Source organism: Sparus aurata, chromosome 1, assembly GCF_900880675.1.
Source record: "Sparus aurata chromosome 1, fSpaAur1.1, whole genome shotgun sequence".
Classification (NCBI taxonomy): Eukaryota; Metazoa; Chordata; class Actinopteri; order Spariformes; family Sparidae; genus Sparus; species Sparus aurata.
This window is the reverse complement of record NC_044187.1, coordinates 28445840-28466670: the sequence shown is the minus strand read 5'-3', so window position 1 is coordinate 28466670 and position 20831 is coordinate 28445840. Positions and strand designations below refer to the sequence as shown.

Below are 20831 nucleotides of genomic sequence, written 5' to 3'. Positions count from 1 at the left end.
ACCAGAAAAAACATTAACTTGACCTTTACTTCCAGGACTTTTTTATCTCCACCTCTAAAATCTTAATATAAAAACACATCATTTTAATCAATATGGGAGGGAACACCTCAGATGTTAGTGTCAGTTGCAAAAAGTGCAGGGTGCAATTTTTAAATTTCCGTTTTCAAAAGTGTGAGCTTTTGAAAGGGAGAGAAAATCGCTGAACCTGAAAGGAGACACAAAAGATGTTGATACACAGGGACACAAATGCGCATCTTATCTAGTTAAGACAGACAGAAATAACCCGCTGTGACATTTCTCGTCTTTCATATTTACAGTCTGTTCTTCAGTGAAATTCCTGAGTTCTGTAAACTGACACTTTGTAGAAACCAGCCCAACATTATCTCAAAGAAACAACCTGGTACACAGATCAAATTGTTGTTACAGATTAAAATTAAAGTCAACAGTTTGAAGAAATCTTAACACACTGTTATGGGAGATGAGACAGGGTGTGAAGGAGGGGCTGATGAGTGCACGAGGGAGATAGGTATTCTGTGTGTGTGAGAGTGGTTGTGTGTGCCCGCGTAGGTGTGAGAATGGGAGATAGAGGCACAGTTAATGTACGACTGCTTTCATACACCAGGAACTGACCGATGGGTCCCTCTACTCTGGCTACCTACAGAATACATTTACATTTTTCATACAAGTAGAGTACTAAATTCAAGTTGTAAAGGCTAAAAAGTCTTCAGAAATAAAAAATTATAAGTGTACCTCACTAAGTAATTTTGAGTTGACGGGTTTCCTTTACTTTTTCGAGTTAAGTCACTTTGCCAGCCACCAAGTTTTCATTTAAAGGTGTTATTGACATCATTCAGCCACTAAATGTACCATTCCATCTCAACCTTCCATTGCATTTACGCCACAACACCGCAGCTGTTCCAATCATAGCATCATAGCTAGCGCTAACGCTGCTAATGCTGCTAAGGCTGCTAATGCTATCTAATGCTAACACTGCTAATGTCAAACTTACAGCACGCTGGGTGCACACTGTCAGCAGAAATCTGCCATATTTACAATTTCTTCCACAAACTGGCAACTACCTTGATGCTGAAAAAACACAGACAGCATGTGATGCCAACAGCGCTAACTTATACTATAAACTATTGGTTTACTCTTACCACTGTACGCTTACTGAGCAACCCCAAACTGCGGACAGACAAAGTTAGCAACTTGATAGTTGAACATTGTGACCCATGCAACAGGGAGAGAGCCAGATATTTTTCTTCATGAGTAGGAAGAGACCAAAAACAGCGCTAAAAGATAGTGACTACTAGGCTTCTTTTCACCAGGTGGACAGCAGCTCAACCTCAAATTAATGCTACGGTTGCTCCGTGACGGTGGGAAATGACTGTTTGCTAATGAGCTCGACATATCAACTTAAAGCTCTGTGTGTATGATTTAGAGGGATGTATTGGCAGAAATGGAATATAATACTCATAACTATGTTTTCTTTAGTTTATAATCATAAGAAACTAAGTATTTTTGGGCTTCCATTGTATAAGAATGAGCCTTTAATATCTACAGAGGGAGCAGGTCATCCTCCATGGAGTCCGCCACGTTGCAGTGCAATGTTTCTGCAGTAGCCCAGAACAGACAAACCAAACACTGGCTCTCGAGAGGAACTTGAGTGTTTTTCCGCAAGTTTAGTGGCTATCTCAGGTTCTCCTACATGCTTGTAAGGGGAGGGTGACTTTGAAATACATTACTGCAGGTTTAAAAAAAAAAAAGTAAAATCTTGTACTTATCGCAGAGCTTTGGAATTACCTTTCGTAATATAATGCTGATGATTTATCACAGCTAACCAAGTGCTCATTAAGAAATGGTAATATACATGAAAAATAATTAACTAACAATCTGCTATCAGCCCAGATGATGGATGTGCCACTTGAGTATTGTTTATCAGACATTCACCCTGTTTGTTTTCCAGGTAAATCCCCTAGAGAGTCACAAAGCTACTGTGCAGATGTATAGCAGCAGGAGAGCCAAACTAATGCATGTGGATTACTGTGACAAGTTTAGATTCAAACACCCTTTCTGTGCTGATAAGTTTACTAACCATGGATCAGCTAAGTTACATGAGCTGCTCAGAGCTTGTGTATTAGCCATTATCTTACCTTCGGCAACTTGGACTCCATCGCCATCCTTTGTAATCTTCCAGTCTACATCCACGCCAACAGCACCCCAGCTGACGAGCGTCAACTCTAGGCTCTTATTGGCCACAGCAAGAGATGGACAGCGCAGCTCCAGTTTGGGTGGAAGTGTCACTGTCACTTCTCCACGCGCAGAGACCTGAACCTGAACGCACGCAAGTGTGAAACGAAATATTCAAATCGGTCATATTTGTATAAAAATAAATCTTTCTTTTTTTAACCTGTACAAAATGATTTCCTATTTTTTTTCTCTTACGTCTTTATGTCCAGCCCAGGCCATCAAATTGACAAAATAACGTCCTGGAAGTCCATATTTGTGAGTTGCTGTGGTGAACCCTGTTCCTGTAGTGTTGACCCGAGATGATTGGTCACCAAATTCCCAGGACAGTGTCACCGGAGTGACAGAGGAGGCGGCGGAGAAACTGATGCTGTCATGAACACTTTGCAGTGGTAGAGGCTTCAGTGAGACAGAGAAGTCCACCGCGAACACATACTGAGTCTGAGTCCACCCACATTTCTGTGCATAGAGAAAGAGGAGGTTTTAGTGTTAATATGCACAAAAATGTAAAAGAAAAAAAAAACTTCCCTTGCTGGTTATTGCTTAGATGTTTGTGGTTTAACTGTTATTTTTATGGTTTTACACAAAAACTTGGTTTTAATGAAACTTATGAACCGAGCTGATTTGAAATAAACAAATCTTGATTTTCAATCGGCATCTTGGATGACTTCTCTTGAGTTGCTGCAGAAAACTTAATCTGAGGATGCAGGGAAGTCATTCAAGCCACAGGGGGAAGTTGTTGGTACGATATGGGAGGGTTTCAAGGAAATCCTGAATGTTGTGTTTACAAGACAAGAAACAAAGCAAAGTACAGGAAGCGACACTAAGCTATCTGGGACCGGTGTGTTCCACATACCTCCATAACCTGGGGGTTTGTACAGGCCGCGGAACACTGAGATTCGCTGATGAAGTTCGGCTCTGCGAGTGTGCTGCAGAGACACTCGTGCCTCTTCCCTAGGCCCCCATAGCGGTGTGATGCAGCAAAACACACACTGTTACACTGTTCACGCGTGAAGTTTCCGGGTGTGGAGGAAGAGAAAATAACAAGCTCACTCCGTCCCCCTCCTCCACTGCTGCTGTCCTCAAGACAAGCCGCATAGTTCAGACCTGTAGAGGAGAGAAGCGGCACATAAATATATTTGGTCTCGAATCTCATTTTAATAAGCATCAAACCTTTTCTGTCCAATCCAGCGGAAAGGATCAAAAGAGGTCAACTGATGAGCATTTTGTGTGATGTCAGAATCTGTCATCGCATGGATTTCATAATAAAGAAACATTTATCACAGTTGCCTGCAATCGTCAAGTGCACTACGTTTCCCCGAGTGTAGCTGCCACAGAGACTTTACTTAAGTCCCTCAAATAAAACTTCTCTAGGGCGAATGAATACAAAAAAGGCAGAAAGAAAATTAATGTGATTGTTAAAAGTATTTTGAGTTGTCATTTTTGTGACAAATGCAAGTGTATTTGTTTCATACCACAGGTGAGCAGGCTGATGTTGAGCAAGGGATGGTGGCGGAGCTCAGGAGGGTGGTCACAGAGCATGGCATCCGGGCGTCGAACTCGCACACCTTTCTCCTGGAGCCAGGTGACCAGCCGGAACAGCTTACAGTCGCACTCAAAGGGGTTCCCGCTGAGGTCACTGGAAGAGAGGAGGACAGGGAGGAAGTGACTGGATCAGTAATGTTGAAACAAGACAACACAGAGGTTGGGGATGGGGTTAATCGCACTGATGCCGCTGTTAACAAAGTCCCACAGGAATGAGTCCTGCAACTTGATAATAAGTTGCCATTTTTGTACTTACAGGTGGACTTTAGTTGTAAACTATTCTAACTCTTTGTTTACGACTTGCAAATTGATCACTTTATGGTAAAGCGTTTACAGTATAATGTAGTGAAGTTAAGGGACCAAGATGTAGTTAATTTATAGCATTCAAGAATCAGGGTTCAAAATACAGGTTAAAAAATTGTCATATGTTTGCCACAGAGATTATTCTCTGGACTAACCAACGTTCCAATTGAAAAATCCCACAGGCTTTTTCTCCAGAGGACCACAATGATGCTAACGTCCTGGTTAACTTACAAAAATGCATCTATAAAACTATACATTATGTGACAATGACATTGTAATAAACCATCAAAGCTGAAGTCCATTACTGTCTGTACCATATAAGTAAATGGTAGCTGTTATCATGTTTAAGCAAAGATGGTAGAACATTCTGGGTGATTATCTTATCTTAGCTGTATCAAATGTCCTCGACCAAGAAGATAACATTTTCAGTAATTTCTTTATTTGTTTGTACAACAAGCAGTGTGATATGTCATAAGTTTCAAGCCATGAAAGGTGGCTTCACATTGATTGATGTTTATTTCACTTTCTTCACAACAACAACAACGCTGGAACCACCCCAGTAAATAAGATAATCTGATAACATTTAAATTCAATTAATCAAAATGACCAAAAGCATGTATATTTAGACAAAAGAAAAAACACGTTTAAGCTTTTACATTAAAATAATACTCTTGTTTGCTGTCTTAATAGAGTTATAGGAAAAAAATAATATCTGTTAATAGTTAGCATAACATCTAGCTCCTGCTAAAAGCTGAAAATCAGTTACACATTCAAACAAAAACTAAATGATCCTTTAAGAGGTTGTGTCTTGTTAGCTAGCATGACAGCCAACAATGGGCCTACATTTCATTCACTGTGAAAAAGTATGGAAAGCCTGCAATTCATCATAACAATGTATCTCTTGTACCTACCTACCCACCTACCTACGTCAATAACATTAGCATTACAAGCTAACATTAACCATAAACTGAACCATAAAGGCAATATTTTTAGCGACAGTGTAGTTAAATGTGAAGTCTTTGGAGTAGTTGGAAAGAACCTTGCGGCAGCTAGTGAGCCAACACACACAATGGGCCTAAAAGGACTTTGAAGCTGGCGCAGCTAAATGGCACAAAGAAAAAACAAAAAAAACAAAAACAAAACATGACTAATGTTATCAGTTACACCTGTGCCTTTTCTGCTGTGACATATCAAAATGTCTGCCAATAGAAGAGGAGTGTTCCTTTGAATGACGTAAGAGAAGGAAAGATCATAAATGGTATTTAGTGTATGAATGGGAATAATTGGGAAAGGAAGAAGCAATAGTGATGGAATAATAGATGAAAACAATATTAAAGAAATATTACAGTATATAATACAGGTGTGACAGGAGGAGAAGAGGGTGAAAACAGGGGGCGAAGACAGTCGGGACGGAGAGAACAATAACATTATGTGACATGTGACTCTCCGTCTATCACCGACTAGTCAGCTTAGCTGTCCTCAATGACAGACTCTTCACAAGAGGAGAACTTTTCTCATCTTAAGACCTTGACTGGTGCATAATTACTACTCACTGCCTCCCACTCCAGTCCGAAATAGAGCTTCATTCATCTTGTGTGTAGGCGAGTTAACTGGAAACATGCCAGTTATCAAGCATGCGTGATCAGATGTGTGCGTTTGTTCATGCGTATGTGTCCAAACTCATGTATGTATAAATTCATTTCAACTGCATTTTTAATTCACCATTTCATGTTCCTGTTAGTTGCAGACGCAAACGAAGAAAAGACACAGAGACAGTACCAATGAATTATTACTTACATTTGAGTTAAATTGTATAGGTTGTCGCATATTGTTTCTTCTACAGTGGTGATCTGGTTGTTGCTCAAATCGCTGTTGGGGAAAAAAACGACAAATCACTGTTGACGTTAAAACACAAGCAGGTCTTTTTTCCTTCACTGTTGTGACTGCGCTGATTTGTGGAAAATACTATCATACTGCAATTTTTGGCAGATGAATGTGTTGTGTCAGTGACTACGCACTCAAGGCCAATAATTGAGTCATTGGAGGAACGAATATGCGAAACTGCTTCTCCTGCATCATGATCCAACTGATATTTGAGGTAGTCACGCAAAATGACTTTTAGATTTGTGTTTATCAAAGAAATTGACATTCTTACATCCTCATTACACAAACACTGACTCATATATCTGAAATATACAACAAAACACATGAATGAATGATTTATAAATCCCACACAAATGACGGGCACAGTAACAGACGGCATGCAGACTTTTGATGTTCATCCTCCCTCCTGCCCCTCTTTCCCATTTCCACCCATCTTTCTTTCCTCTTTTTTTTCTCTCTCTTCCATCTCCACTCACAATCTCCTGCTCCCTCCCTCTCTCCTCCATCCACTAGGCTACATAATGGGGCCGTTGTGTGGCGGTTTTTGGAAGGAACTGATGGAAACCACCAAAGTCCTCTCTCATCACACACACACACACACACACACACACAAACATGTGCTTAAACGCCCATTCAGTGGGTGGAAGAAATAAGGTAATGGGTGGAGGAAGGCAGAGATGGACAGATGGAGAGAGGGAAAGAGGGAGGTAGTAGGAGCCTGGAGCCGTAAGCTGTAATTGAACTTAATCGTGCTGTGATTGGTGTGTGTGAGTGTGTGTGTGAGCACAGTCTAGTATGTTATAAAACGTATGTTTTTTTTTTTTTGCGTATACTCAGTTGGCTTACTCCAGGGATTTCTGCCTACTTAAATCCAGACAAAACCAAGCCTCTCTGTCTCCTGCTTTCTTTTCATCTCAATCATTCTTCGTTTATCTTCTTTCATCTCAGCTCTCCTCTCGACCTTGAGTGTGCCTAATTTTCTCTAGACTTTGTACTCACAGGACTGACAGTGGTCCACTGCAGAATACACCTCTGGGGAAAACATTGATCCTGTTCCCTTGAAGATACCTGACAGAGAGAAAGAAAGAAAGAAAGAAAGAAAGAGAAAAAGAAAGAAAGAGAGAAAGAAAAAAAGACAAAGAAAGACAGACAGAGAGAAAGAAAGACAAAGAAAGAAAGACAGAAAGGAAGAGAGAGAGACAGAAAGAAAGACAGAAAGAAAGAAAGAAAGAAAGAAAGAAAGAAAGAAAGAAGGAAATAAAGAAAGAAAGAAAAAGAAAGAAAGAAAAAAGAAAACAAGAAAGAAAGAAAGATCAACACGGATGCATGTAGACAGATTGGATGTTCTGCAGAAATGATAAGAACACACAAACACATAATGGTGTCAGCACTCACAGCTCTCGGAGGCCAGTGAGACGGTCGAGCAGGCTGGTATCAAGGGAGGAGATGTGGTTCTTGGAAAGATCTCTGCGGGAACAAAACATCCACAATTTAAAATTCATGTGAAGGCAAGATGATGTGTAATGTAATGTGTCTAATGTATCTGCAGAGTGGCCTAAATGCAGAACCCAAAAAAATATGGAGCAAAGGGACAATTAGAAAATCAGACACACACACACACACACACACACACACACAACCACACAAACACAAGTACCTATGAGACTGCATAGTGCTGGGAAATGAAATGTAACGATAGCAAGGACAGAGAAAGTGAAACATAAAGCTAATTATATCAGATGCATTTTAAAATTGCTGACCTTTAACTTTTCTAGTTGATTCAGTCAATATGTTCACCAGCCAAAAGGACAGTAAGCCCACATCTCCTTCTAACTAATAAAGCAGCATTTCATTTTCTTTTGCCTTTAATTCAATGTCAGCTTGTAGAGAGTGACAGCAAAAATAAGGAGTGAGAGGGGCTGACATTATAACAGAGGTCCTGGCCAAATTTAAACTGGGGTCAAATTGATTGTATGGTGTTTGTTAGACGATATGGCTAGAAAGACACCCCAAGTAACATTTCTTTATCAAAATAAATCAATAAAATTGCCTAATTGAAATGGGCACTACAGTTGGTCAAATTCAAAGCAGCAGACTTTCAGTGTCTAGCATGGGTCAAGTTCAAAACACACCAGATCCTACATTTTCCCATAATGCAACTAAAAAAGTAAATAAGATTCTCTTTGCTCATGAAATTCCCGCTTCTATCAAATTTGTTACATAGCCATTATGTTTAAAATCGTCCAAGCTCAAGCAGATTACATCACTGTGACATCATCAGGGTTATTTCCTCACAATTAAAACATACAGCCCTCCATAACTGCAGATGGCCGTTTTCACAGGTTCCCCATGATGACAAAGGCCCCTTCAGTTGTCGATGTTCAAATGATACTCAGGTCAAAAAAGTATGATGGAACCATGTGCAATAAAGTTTGTAAAGCCTGTCTGCATAAATATGATCCCAAATGTGATCAAAACTTTATCCTGTCCTGAAATGCTCGGACAAATAACACAAAATATACTTTTAGTATTTTTTATTGAGTAAAAGTATAAAACATTTATTATCTTTGTTGGGAATAACATGTGAAACTTTGCTTTGTTGAGCAATAATAACTTCAACCAAACATTTTTTTCTCAGGCAGGGATCACGTAACAAGACTTTTGGACCAATTTTAAGCCTGATTCTCCTTTATCGTCAATCCTGTAGAGTGAGGCGCATCATTATCTTCACACCTTCTAGTGCGTGCATGTTTGAGATTGGACACAAGAACATCTGTGAAGACTTTCTTTATGTGGCTGATGCAACACAATTTCAAAATTGGATAGGATTTGAAAAACTCCTGTAGTGTGAGCCCTCCTTAATTGTTGATCAGTCCCACACTTTGGTTCGGGGGAATTTTCGATCCCACATACAAAACAGATTCAGGACTTTCCACAACAATTCTATTGGATTAAGGCCTGCACTTCGACTAGGCCATCCATCCTATAAAGTGATTTTTTGTTGAATCATGAATTCGCCGTTACATCAAAGATTAAAAGATGTCCAAAGATGTCCTCGTGTCGAGGCAATTAAGTAGCACCAAACCTTGGTACTGCCGCCGCTGTGCTTCACAGCAGGGATGAAGACAGAAAGCAGATTTGTTTTTTTTTTAACTAACTAACACTCAGTTCTCATCCGTCCACAGAAAATGCCTTCAATAGCCTTCTGGTTCAGCCCTTTACCTTGCTTTGCTGCCCTACAAACTATTCTTGTTTAATGTTCGAGTGTTTGGAGTGTTTTTCTGTTATAGGTCCACTCCTAGGGAGATGATGCTGAATTCAATCCATTTGTAGACGCTCTGCCTGACAGTGGGTCGATGAAGGCCATAGTGTTTTTGTAACCTTTTCTAGCCCGGTGCACATCAACCCCTGTTTAACTCCACAGAAATCTCCTTTGATCAAGATATGTAACACTGACACAGACCTGGCTCCAGACTTTGATAGTAAATATTCAGGTTTACATTCTTTCAGCAAAAACACCAGCAGCGAATAACTCGCACTTGACTGCCGTCCCATTGATAAGAACATCAGACACCAAATACCTATAGACTGATGGTTCTAGAGGCTCATATACTTTCTCTAACAAAGACATTTAAAGTAACTACATGTAATGTGTTTTGTATGATTTTAACTGTGTACTCTTTATCTAGTTTTAGGGATCTGATCCCATTTTCATTTAGAAATACAGATGATTCTGAAGGGCTCACAAACATTCTCATGATGTGAAATGATCCAGCTTCAGACCTGTGATTAATGATATAATTAGGCAGTTTGTGAGTTACTGGGAGTAATGTTCATTTAAAAAGTGAGTAATAAACCCCTGTGAGTTACGCTGTGGATGACAGGACGACTAATGAGAAAACTTTAAATGCCACTCACTCACATTGATATAGTCATGTATGGCGCTCACATGAGATCAATGACATCTTATTTGGTCTACAGTGTAGCAGCACATTTCAAGATGATGGCAGATCTTTTTTCAGATCATTCACTTCCACACTTTCACACCTTCACACCTGAGACGATGACAATGAGCAGAGGTGAAAGACGAGCAGAACAATGAGAGGTAGCAGACGCTTTGGTGCCTGACATGCTTTTTACTATTACTTTAGGTCTTATAAGCCTTTCTAACTGGACAAATGAGATAAAAAATATATGTAAATAAATGTACATCTAAATTTAGTCTTCCACGGGAAAGGGTACAATTTCCGGATCAGATGACTGAACTGTAGTCACAGGTGTTTATAGTCTTCAGCTCAGATTCTGGTGCGATGCTGCCGTGCATGTTGAAGAATGCATGTGAAAACATTTCCGTCCGTCTCTGTTTAAGCAGCACTCGAAAGATTGAAAGATTGAAAGAAAGATTTAAGTAAGTTGTATAAAAAAAAGTAACCATAGTAATCATCGTCACTGGCCTCCATGCTGCGCTCTGCTCCTCCCTGTTTTACACCTCGTTTATGAGGCTGAACAAATTTTATAAATTTTATTTCATGACAGTTGTCACAAGTTTTTGTTTGTGACACTTTCCTCTACCATGTTAACTGGGGACAAGACAATAAAAGATAATATCGCAGATTGCAATAAAAACACTATTGTGATAAGTTGATCTGAGTGAATTTCGCACCTTGGGGTAACTGTGAAGGTCCTCACGGGAATGACGTGAAAAAGATGTCTATGTAGCCAACTTTAAGTCCAAAATAGATTTCCAGACTATTTAGAACTGCACAAGGATGTTTCCCTTATCTTCCTAGTTATTCCAAAATCCTAAGCCAGTCACCCTGGCCTACAGCATGGTTTTCCACTCATAGAAGCTAAAACATATGTATGTGAAATGCATTCAACACCTCTGGTTTGCACCCTCATCCCCATTAGAACAATATTCTTTCATTACAAAATTTAAGGTCAGGTGATTTGTAATTCTGTATGCTGTAGTCCCGTTTTATTATTGGTATTATATGTATTGCAGTTGTTTTTGGAACTTTAAAAAAGAAAAATTGTAATGTATATATATATATATATATATATATATATATATATATATATATATCTGTATATATGTATATATATATATCTGTATATATGTTTACAGATATATATATATATATATATATATATATATATATATATATATATATATATATATATAATATATATATATATATATATATATATATATATATATATATATATATATATATATATGTATTCATTCATCTTTATTCATCTTTTTTACACAAATACATAAGATAAAAAAAGTATTGTTAATCCTCCCATAAATTTTATTGTAGACTTACTTAAAACTGTCTTTAAATTAACCTCAAACATATCTTTAACAATTTCATTTTACTTATCCCCCAGTGTTGACAGTAAGCACAGCACACAGAAACCAGACACCATCACATCACTTAACCTGAAGTCTATGAGATATGAGCAGAGGAACGAGTCGGGATGTGAGAAACAAGTTGAGCTGTGGAGGTGAGCTGCCAAAAGGAGGAAGAGGCAGGACAGAGGCGAGCAGAGTGAAGGGCCTCCAGTCTCGCAGCAAAGCTTCTGCTGCATGTGAGGACGATGCAACAAAAGGGGGAGAAAACAGGGAGCGAGAAGACAAAAAGCCAGATGTTGTGTGTATGTTTTTGTGAGTGATAGTGTGAGAAGACAAGATACTTGCTGGCCTGGAGTTTTAAAAAAATCTAAGACAGGAAAATGTGTATATGAGTGTATGGGAATGTGCTCCCCTTTCTCCTCTCTTTCTACCAATGTGTGTGTGTGTGTGTGTGTGTGTGTGTGTGTGTGTGTGAACAGAGCAGGACGCCCATTCCCAAAAGGAAACATCTGTACATTCCAGACAAGCTGTGTAAGAAGTACGGAGACTGAAAGGGAGAGAGAGAAGGAGAGAGAGAGAGAGAGAGAGAGAGAGAGAGAGAGAGAGAGAGAGAGAGAGAGAGAGAGAGGGAGAGAGGGAGAGAGAGCTCTCCTCTGCTAAAAACATCAGCAGATGAAACAGGACAACATTTAGACGCTCCAATCCCACAGGCTGATCATTAGTCTGACACCTTGGCCCATGCAATGCTCTCAACATCGCTGCAGATGTGCGCGTGTACCACTCCATTGTATACAAAAGCTTTCTTTCAGATCTCATGGCCGTGGGTTTAACATGACCATACAATGTGACCTTCACCATATCTATTAGCAACAGGCTCCCGTTCTCTCTGCTACCTCTGGACACACATGGTTTTACTTACACACACGCACACACACAGTGCAGCACACTTGAGGTATAGGCTTGTGCATGAACACACACACACACACACACACACACACACACGAGGAGCACACATATGGTTCTGTTTTACTAACGGTGTGGCCAATGATCTAACCACTCCTTATAAGGCCTGTCTGGTGCCACTTATTCTGAGCTGGAGGATGAGAACGAGCACACACAAAAACGCACACACACACACACACACACACACACACACACACACACACACACACACACACACACACTCCTCATTGACTACTCTGCTCGGGTAGAGAGGAAAATATAAATCTGAAGAGCCAGAGAGATGTAGGATATGAAAAATACAAAGAAAGCTATTAAAGAGGATGGATATTAGTTTGACTTTATTCGTGTGCACTAAATTGAGAACAAAAGAACGGTTTGGTGATGAAAACTGTGATGTAGGTCCGATCGTACTGTAACACAGATTGATATCTACTGCATCGTGGTGGCAAAGTGGTCCAAGTCCCTGTAAGTGAAGGCCAGCGCTCCACTAACCCACTAAACACAGACTGCTCTGTGGTCGCTTTCATCCCCCTCAGCCTGCCTGGCTGATTCCTGCCTGCTGCTGCCACCCTCCCCCAGTCACTTCTCCAAACATCTTTCCCCTTTTCTTTTTTCCTTCTGTAGCTCTACTGCTTTGTTTATATTCAAAGGATGGGCAGACCTATAGAGTCTGACGGGAAGGAAAGCAGGACGGGGTTGAAGATGATGGAGTTAGAGGAGGACAAGGCAGGTGTGAAGGGGAAGCCAAGGAGGAACCAGCGGTGGGCGACACCGGCCAGGTCTGGAGAACAATCGCTCCACTGTGGGCTGCCAGTACCAGCGAGGCCCTTCTCCTGCACACACGCTGCCAGCCGGCATCTCATGCCTGGGCCATAAGTGGAGGAAGAGGTGGGAGGGTACTTTCCCTACTGCAGGAAGAGAGGGAGCATGAAATTAGGGGAATGGGCCTAGGAGTAGGAGAGAAGGGGGTGTTGATAGAAAAAGTTCGGTCTAAAAAGCCCAACATTTTGCTTCTCAGTCTGGCTGGCCGGGTCACAAACACTCTCCTCTTTAGAACATTCTGTCCATTTTTCCAGCTGCTGCTGCCTGGGTTGTCTGGTGTCCAGCTGGCGAGTGAAGGGCAGCTGTGTGCAGCGGTTTAACACACTCACTCACAGAACGACGCGCGCACACACACACACACACACACACACACACACACACACACACACATGCTGTCAATGCATGCAGGGAAAACACAAATCCTGTAACACTGTATTGTGCTCATTGCTAACTTTTTCTGGTAAACGAAACTGCATGAGTCCCACTTATCTTGAAGTCATAAACTGCGGGCTTAAACCGAAAATGGGTCTTCGGCCTGCAGTACATCTGGGGTGTGACTATACGCAAAAGGGAAAAACAACTAGTTATTATTTCAGGCATAATCTCAATACAGAAAGGAAATAACTATATTTTCTATGTTAAACTGCAAAAACTCACAACTTGATATATTTTACAAATGGGTCAAATCTGTCTTTCTGGCTCAGTTCTACAAACTTGCACACACAAACACAAGCACACACGCACACACACACACACACACACACACACACACACACAAAAGGCACACACAAAAGGCACACTCACACACACACACACACACACACACACACACACACAAACTGAAGGAGAGTGCCAAGAATTAGAAAACCCTGGTAAATATCCCTGACAACTTGGCAGTGAACGGAAACAAATGTTTGGAGCAAACAATGCCGTAGTGGGACCAGCTTCTGCTTCTCTACAGTGTCGACGCATCTTCAGCACATTGCTGCAATCTACTGTTTTAGTCAGTTTGAACAAAACTGTCTATCTGATCAATGCCAGCAGGGATTTCTCCATCATCAATATCAAAATACCAACATACAACTTGAGACAAACATCTAAAAAAACTACCACAAACATATAATGAGAGTAACAAGCAGAAATAAACCTATTGTAAAATGCAAAAAAACAAAAAAAAACTGTGAAGGGTATAAATATGGTTATGTAAATAACATCTATTTACAAAGTGCTTAATCAAAGACATAAAAATCATACATGCTAAAATTTGCTCACAACATAGATCTATATGGATGGATATTTCTTCTTTGTGTCAGCCTCCACGTAACTCTGAACTATCACGTGTACGCTTGCCTCCTTCTCACCCTACGTATTGTAATATAAATAATTTGCATGTGAAATGGCATATGCTTGGATTTTGTGCGCCTGACTTATGCATCTGGCCCCTGGACCTTTCAAAGCTACAAACTAAAATGTAAAGGATGGCTGAAATTTGCATTTGAACTTTGACATGATCTGTAAAATGGTAATGTAAAACAGCGACGATCCCACTGGATTCCATTTAAGTCACCCTTGTGGCACAGGGACGCGCCAATTAAATGGTAAATGTTGAACACAATTATCATTTCTATAATGTCACAATTCATTGAGCTGCAATTATAAACAGCTATTAAAAAAAAAAAAATTAAAAATTCTACTGTGTCCTTCGAAATATGACAAGATGCTGTCATCAAAGATGAGAAAAATCAAATATAAATCAGGGTCAAAATTTTCTCCGTAGTATATAAAATGTCTCCAAACAATTCTTATGCAATGCAATTCAAATTCCATAAAGGAAACCCATTAAAATATCAATCAGGGTGTTTCAGATTTTCCATCAACTAATGCTATACAAATACTTTGAAGCAGCAACAAGATCACATTTGTTATTTTATTTAGTGAACGTATTTGTCCTCACACAACCTTTTTATTCTCTATTTTTTTAACTCTCTTGGGACGTGGGGTCTGACTGGGAATCAAACTGTTTAGGAGCAGGAGGTACATGTTATAAAACACGTGTCTACAGCCATGCTTGCAGCTCTGTAAGGCCTTCATTTTTTTAAATTCAGGTAAACCCATTTAAGATGTGGAGGAAAAGCAGCTGTTCAGAAGAAAACAGCACATCAGACCAAATCCAGAACATGTTTTTAAAATCTTATCAATGCACCTCTAAAGAAGACACATATTTATTCCAGAGCCGATAATGAAAGATGCTAAGCAGGGGGACATCTCACTTCTTTCCAGTCTCTGTTGAACGACCAGCTGGCTGACGGGCACGAAAGCCAATGATGGACACTTCAGAATATTTTACTTCAGTCTCTTTTTCAAACTCAGCAACGACTGAAACGTTGTTCAAGCCTCTCCCATCTCAAGCCCATCTCTTATTAAATAGACACTACAGTGAGCCGTTCATCTGGTGACACTTTTCATCATCATCATTTTCCGCCATCACCGGCAAATAACTATAGCAAAGCCCATGTTTATCATCTCAGTCCAGTGTGTTAGCATGCTAAGTTTTACTAGTTGGCAATGATGACAAAGTACAGTCAATGAAAATGTCGTAAATTTGACATGTTTTTAGTTCATAGTCGAAAGTCTTGGGCAAACTTAAGTTTTGTGTGCAACTCATCCTAAGGAGAGCATGAATGTCCGTACCAGATTTCGTAGCAATTCATCCAACAGTTGTCAAGATATTTTTAGCCTGGAGTAAGAAGGTAGACCATTTTAATGTATCAACAACCAACAACTCAAAGCCTTTTCAGTCTGTGTCAGTTTGGCTGAACTGGCTTTGTTGGTTGACCTCGCCAACAAAACACAGACACAGTGATGAAACTTTTTTCTGCTGTTCTTTGTTAACTGGTGTAGCAGGGGCGTATACATACAAACAGCAGATTAGAGGACGTGTCTATCCTGTGTACACACAGGACGGAAATCAGGTTCATTGCACATTTGCACAGTTAAACAATGTTTGAGATTCATGAAACATAATCACGTCTAAGCACAGCAGTGTAAATCTGACACAAAGGGTATTTGCGCATATTTCTAGCCTCGAGGCGACATGTTTTTTTATGCATGTGGCTCCAGGCAGGGAGGCCGTGCAGACAGCACTGAAGTACAATTTATCTGCTTGCAGAAGTGTGAAGCTCCACATAACCTGATGCAACAAGCGAAACAGAAAGAGCAGAGAGAGCAGGAAGCACACTGAGCGGGACTGCAATGGAACAAGCGAAAGCTGAGAGGGCAGACAGCACAGTAACGAAGTCTGTCACCCAGCGCTTGAATTATCCTCCAACGCGATGGAGAAGAGCGAAACCTCAATCACCCCGATAGCCTAGAGGTTGGCTGCCGGTGCAATCCGCAGTGAAAACTAGTACAAATAAAACTACCTCAGATCCACACCATAAGCTGGATGTCCGACTGCTCCACCTCATGTTCTTTTATCGACTTTGTGATGTGTCTGCTTGTTTTTTCTGGTTGCATCAGCTGCATGTGTGGCTTTCAGGCTCACTGGCATGAAAAAAATGACACTCAAATGCGCCTTTTTTGCATTCCCGACTTTACAGATGTGGATCCTCTGTGCACTACGTCCTTGTAAAGCTTCAGGTAAATTTTTCTTTCAAGTGTGACAAGGTTGGAAGAAAAAAAAGACACGGTACAGGGACGACATGGGTACTTCCTGTTTAGTGATGGCAGATGCATTCTTGACTTGAAAATGAAAATGCAAAACAGGCCTTTTGAATTTCACATGACATTCAATCAATATCCTTTATTTAACCAGGTAAAAAAAAACTCATTGAGATTTAAATGAAAATGGAACCGCTGACTTGGTTTTTATTGGAATTTTAGCAGACAACTTGTTTCAAAGACCCTGATTATCATTTAGCTCATGCAGCACTGAGTGTTATTCTGAGAAATGTTTAAGTCTGGGACTCTGCACAGTGTGAACAGACTACAAAAACAGGGTGTGTTTCTGTAATTCTCTCACACACACACACACACACACACACACACACACACACACACACACACACACACACAAACACACACTCTTGTCCTGGTCGTTCAAATCTCAACACAGAAGGCAAAATCCAATTATCGCTGTCTTAACTTCTTTTCTAAATGGAAAAAACAGGGAGACAACAGGTTACCGAGGTGGAGCGGAAGTCAAATGTTTGCACGTGGTTTGCGCACTTTGTCCTGATCCCTCGCACGACCCAGTCGAAAGGTTAAGATTTTAGATTGGCTGCATGCGAAATCATTAAAAGATGCAACAAGTAAGTTAGCTTGAGCTCACATAAACAAGATCCAGTCTCTGCAGGATTTTCCTCTATGGCTTGATCTTCTATTAATATTCTGTCCTGTCAGTAAAATACAACAAAGATATTTGGACTTAACGCGGGGGAGCGAGGGAAAGCTTGTTTAAAAAACATGTAAGAACATTTTGCAACTGCAAGTGTACTTTCCTCATGAGGGTCCACCGGTAAGCCTTGATTACCAATATGCTGAATGAATCTCTAATGCAGGTATAAAAGCAGGAATGAAGGAGCGAGAAGGCAATTGTGATTTCTCCCTCTGCAAATCTATTTTATTCATCTGTTACTTGTATCCTTTGTGTCCAGAGGACTTTGAGACCATCACGGCCCACGGCGTCTTTCGACCGCTCAGCCTGATCAGCTCGACCGCCCAAGGGAGGAAGAGAGTTGGAATAAGAGAGCCATGCTAATCCAACTTGGTTTAAGGCTGACTCCTGGCTAATATCTGGTCGCAGGAGAAGGAAATGGACTAAAGGCGAAATCAGAGACTGTTGTGCCCACAGAGACCTGACCCCACCACAGCACCTCGGATCAAGCAGCTGCACTTGACAGGACAACCGGGACGCAGGAGTACACCTGCTGGACGAGGAGAGGTGGAATCTGTGTTTATAATGTCGACGCTTGGTGCTCACACACAGTCACAGCTTGTGTTCCCCCACATTATCGTCACCATCACATTGCTACTGCTGTCATACACCCTGACACAGATTCAAAAGATGTACTTTGTGTTTACGTGTATTTGTATATACCTAACTGTATATATATGTTCTGTAATTTTTGTCAAATGAAGGAGTTGACAAACTTTAATCTCGTTATGCAACCCTATGTTGTATAATGACCAATAAATTACCATGCACCTTTATTTTGCAGGATTTTGTGACTGATCTTCCAATTTCATGTATTTGTTTTTGGGCAATGTAATATGTAATACAGTCACTTCTTAACTGTCAAACCTCCACTCTTGTAGATGCTGATTAACGGCGTGAAATACATTTAGAGGACTAACGGGAAAAATATCGAATCAACATGCTTTGAAAAGTAATGCTTTATAGTAAGTGTGCTGGAGCATTTGGCCACAAGCATTTTTCAGGTTACATTTTAAGATGACCACAAACAGCTTACTCTGTGAGCAGGAAAATTAATCCCCGTATCTCCAGCTGGGTTCAACGAGGACAGCTGCCGCACCTGTATTTCATCCTCTGTGTTACCCTGTTAGTTCCCTTTCTGCGTGTCTCTCTTTTTCAAGCTTTGCTGATCATGAACACAGCACATCTGGCAGAGCTTTGGCAGGAAGTACTGCAGCCAACTGTGTGAGTGATGCCCACATGTGCACAAAAAAGCCTTGGAGTGTATCCGTTGTGTTGGTGTTACAGGGTGCGATCAAAACAGAGCTGCAGTGCTCCAAACTTACAAGGGCTAAATAACTTCAAAGATGTAGAACGACTTCAACCTTCAACCTCACACACACACAGAAATTAGTTTCTTCTTGTGAAAACAAATTCCTTCTTCAGCCTGCTGTGTCACCACAGCCACCCAAGTGAGTTAATAATGAACCAAGATATTTTTTACCAGCAGTTAATAATCACAGACACACACACACACACACACAGAGCATAGGAGCTGTCTCATCTTCTTCTCTCCCCGTTGCTCCCCTCGTTCTTTGCTTCTGTGAATGATGTCATTAGTTGCTATTGCCATAGCAACACAACAAATTCTCCCCCGCGTATGGTACGTATGTTCAATCTTTCCTTCCCCACTTTATTAAAGTCAGTGAGTGAGTGAGTGAGTGAGTGTGTGTGTGTGTGTGTATATAGGTGGTTGTATGGTCGGTAACTGACTGGAGGAGGAGGAGGAGCGCAGCAGAGATGGAAAAAGCACAACAAGAAGTGGGAGAGTGTTCCCTCCATCTCACTGCCTTCAAAACATGGCGAAGGAACGGTTTAGTGCTCTTAGGTAACTTCTCTGTCGAGGGCACGTGTACTTTGTTTGAATCACTGCAGAAAGATCAGGCAAAGTCTCTGTTTTGTTTTTACCTACGTCGTCTCCGGGATATGTTGTCAACTTCAGTAAAGTTTTCAAAGATTTGAACTTCTTCATTCATAATAGACGACGAGCTGCAACATAATTTTCATTGACACTGGTCTTTATGTGCAGCTGCTGTCAGGCGAGGGGTGCAGGGAACGTCTACAGAAATGAAAAGTTTCCTAATTTCCCCCAAATTACTTCACACATCTGTGGTCTCCCCACTGGCGAAATATGACAGGTAATATTTGGTGGATGTTTTATTTTGCGAATTAAAGACATTATTTAGATCACCAACGTCCTCCGTGTTTATTTCAAATTACCAGAGGTCCACAGGTAATGCTTCAAGACACGTCTCATTTCCTGCCTTAGGACCTGGTGGTGTTAATAATGTTACATACTGAGAAAAGCAGCTTGTTAGAGTATTTTCGTTAAACCAAGAATGAAAACCCTCATGCTGCTGCTCAAACTGTCGAGAGGTTGCACGTCTCCGTTTAAATGCATCGACTCTACCGACACTGAAGAGAATATTCCATGAGCCGTAACTCTGCATGGTAATAATTACGGTGATTAGAGATGCAACAACCCTTGATCTTTAGTAATATTTTCGATTTGATTTCAAAACATCAAACCGAATGGCTGCAAGGGCGCAAATATGCTGTGTTCAGACAACATGTAATATTTTGCAATTCAACTGCAATAAAAAAGGTTCCATTACTTGAGAAAGATAAGAGCAAACAGAAAGCGAAGGTGCCTGAAAGGAAACAGCTGGGCGGGCTTTTTAGCTGCTATCAGACAGCGAACGTAGCCAAGACATACAGCTTAAGCAGCTGCCTCTAGGAAAACAAGAAAACGTGTATACTCATATAGACTGACAACTAATGAACCGGAAGCTGCTCTCTCTGCTTTGCCATCTAGCTGGCTGAGTAAAATACACAGGAACAAAAGAAATCCTCACTGTAATGGATTACTTATTTGAAAACTGATCTCATTAACAATTACTTTAATTGCAAAATTAAGGCATTTTTTCGTTTAAAACAAAAAGCAATCCGAGTACTCCCTATGCGTGACCCACAACATGGTCAAACCCTTGTCAAATGTCAAAGTACATCGATTGCATTATTCAAATAAGACAGCACAGTCCGGCTATGCTAGGTCACATGTTCTGGTTGTGGAATTCACAAGGTAACTTCATGGTGAGGATTTTGAAGCAATCTCCAACATTTGTGGTGTGACAGAACATCCCAGTCCCGTAACTGTCGTCTGTGGAGTGTCGCCGTTAGAAAGACCAACTGTACTGGAGGTTAATTCTGCACTTTAAAGCAGTGAAACCT

At 40.6% G+C, this 20831-nt stretch overlaps 1 protein-coding gene across 1 annotated transcript in view; it reads right to left on the bottom strand.

The window, feature by feature from the left end:
• Positions 1-20831, bottom strand: part of pkd1a (polycystic kidney disease 1a) — a 76577-nt gene that overhangs the window by 49538 nt on the left and 6208 nt on the right. Inside the window, exons 2-8 of the mRNA XM_030423466.1 lie at positions 7375-7446; positions 6979-7047; positions 5893-5964; positions 3723-3886; positions 3104-3354; positions 2446-2706; positions 2154-2334 (exon numbers count right to left, since the gene is read on the bottom strand). Of these exons, the coding sequence (XP_030279326.1) occupies positions 2154-2334; positions 2446-2706; positions 3104-3354; positions 3723-3886; positions 5893-5964; positions 6979-7047; positions 7375-7446 (1070 nt within the window). The remainder of the gene's footprint in view (positions 1-2153; positions 2335-2445; positions 2707-3103; positions 3355-3722; positions 3887-5892; positions 5965-6978; positions 7048-7374; positions 7447-20831) is intronic.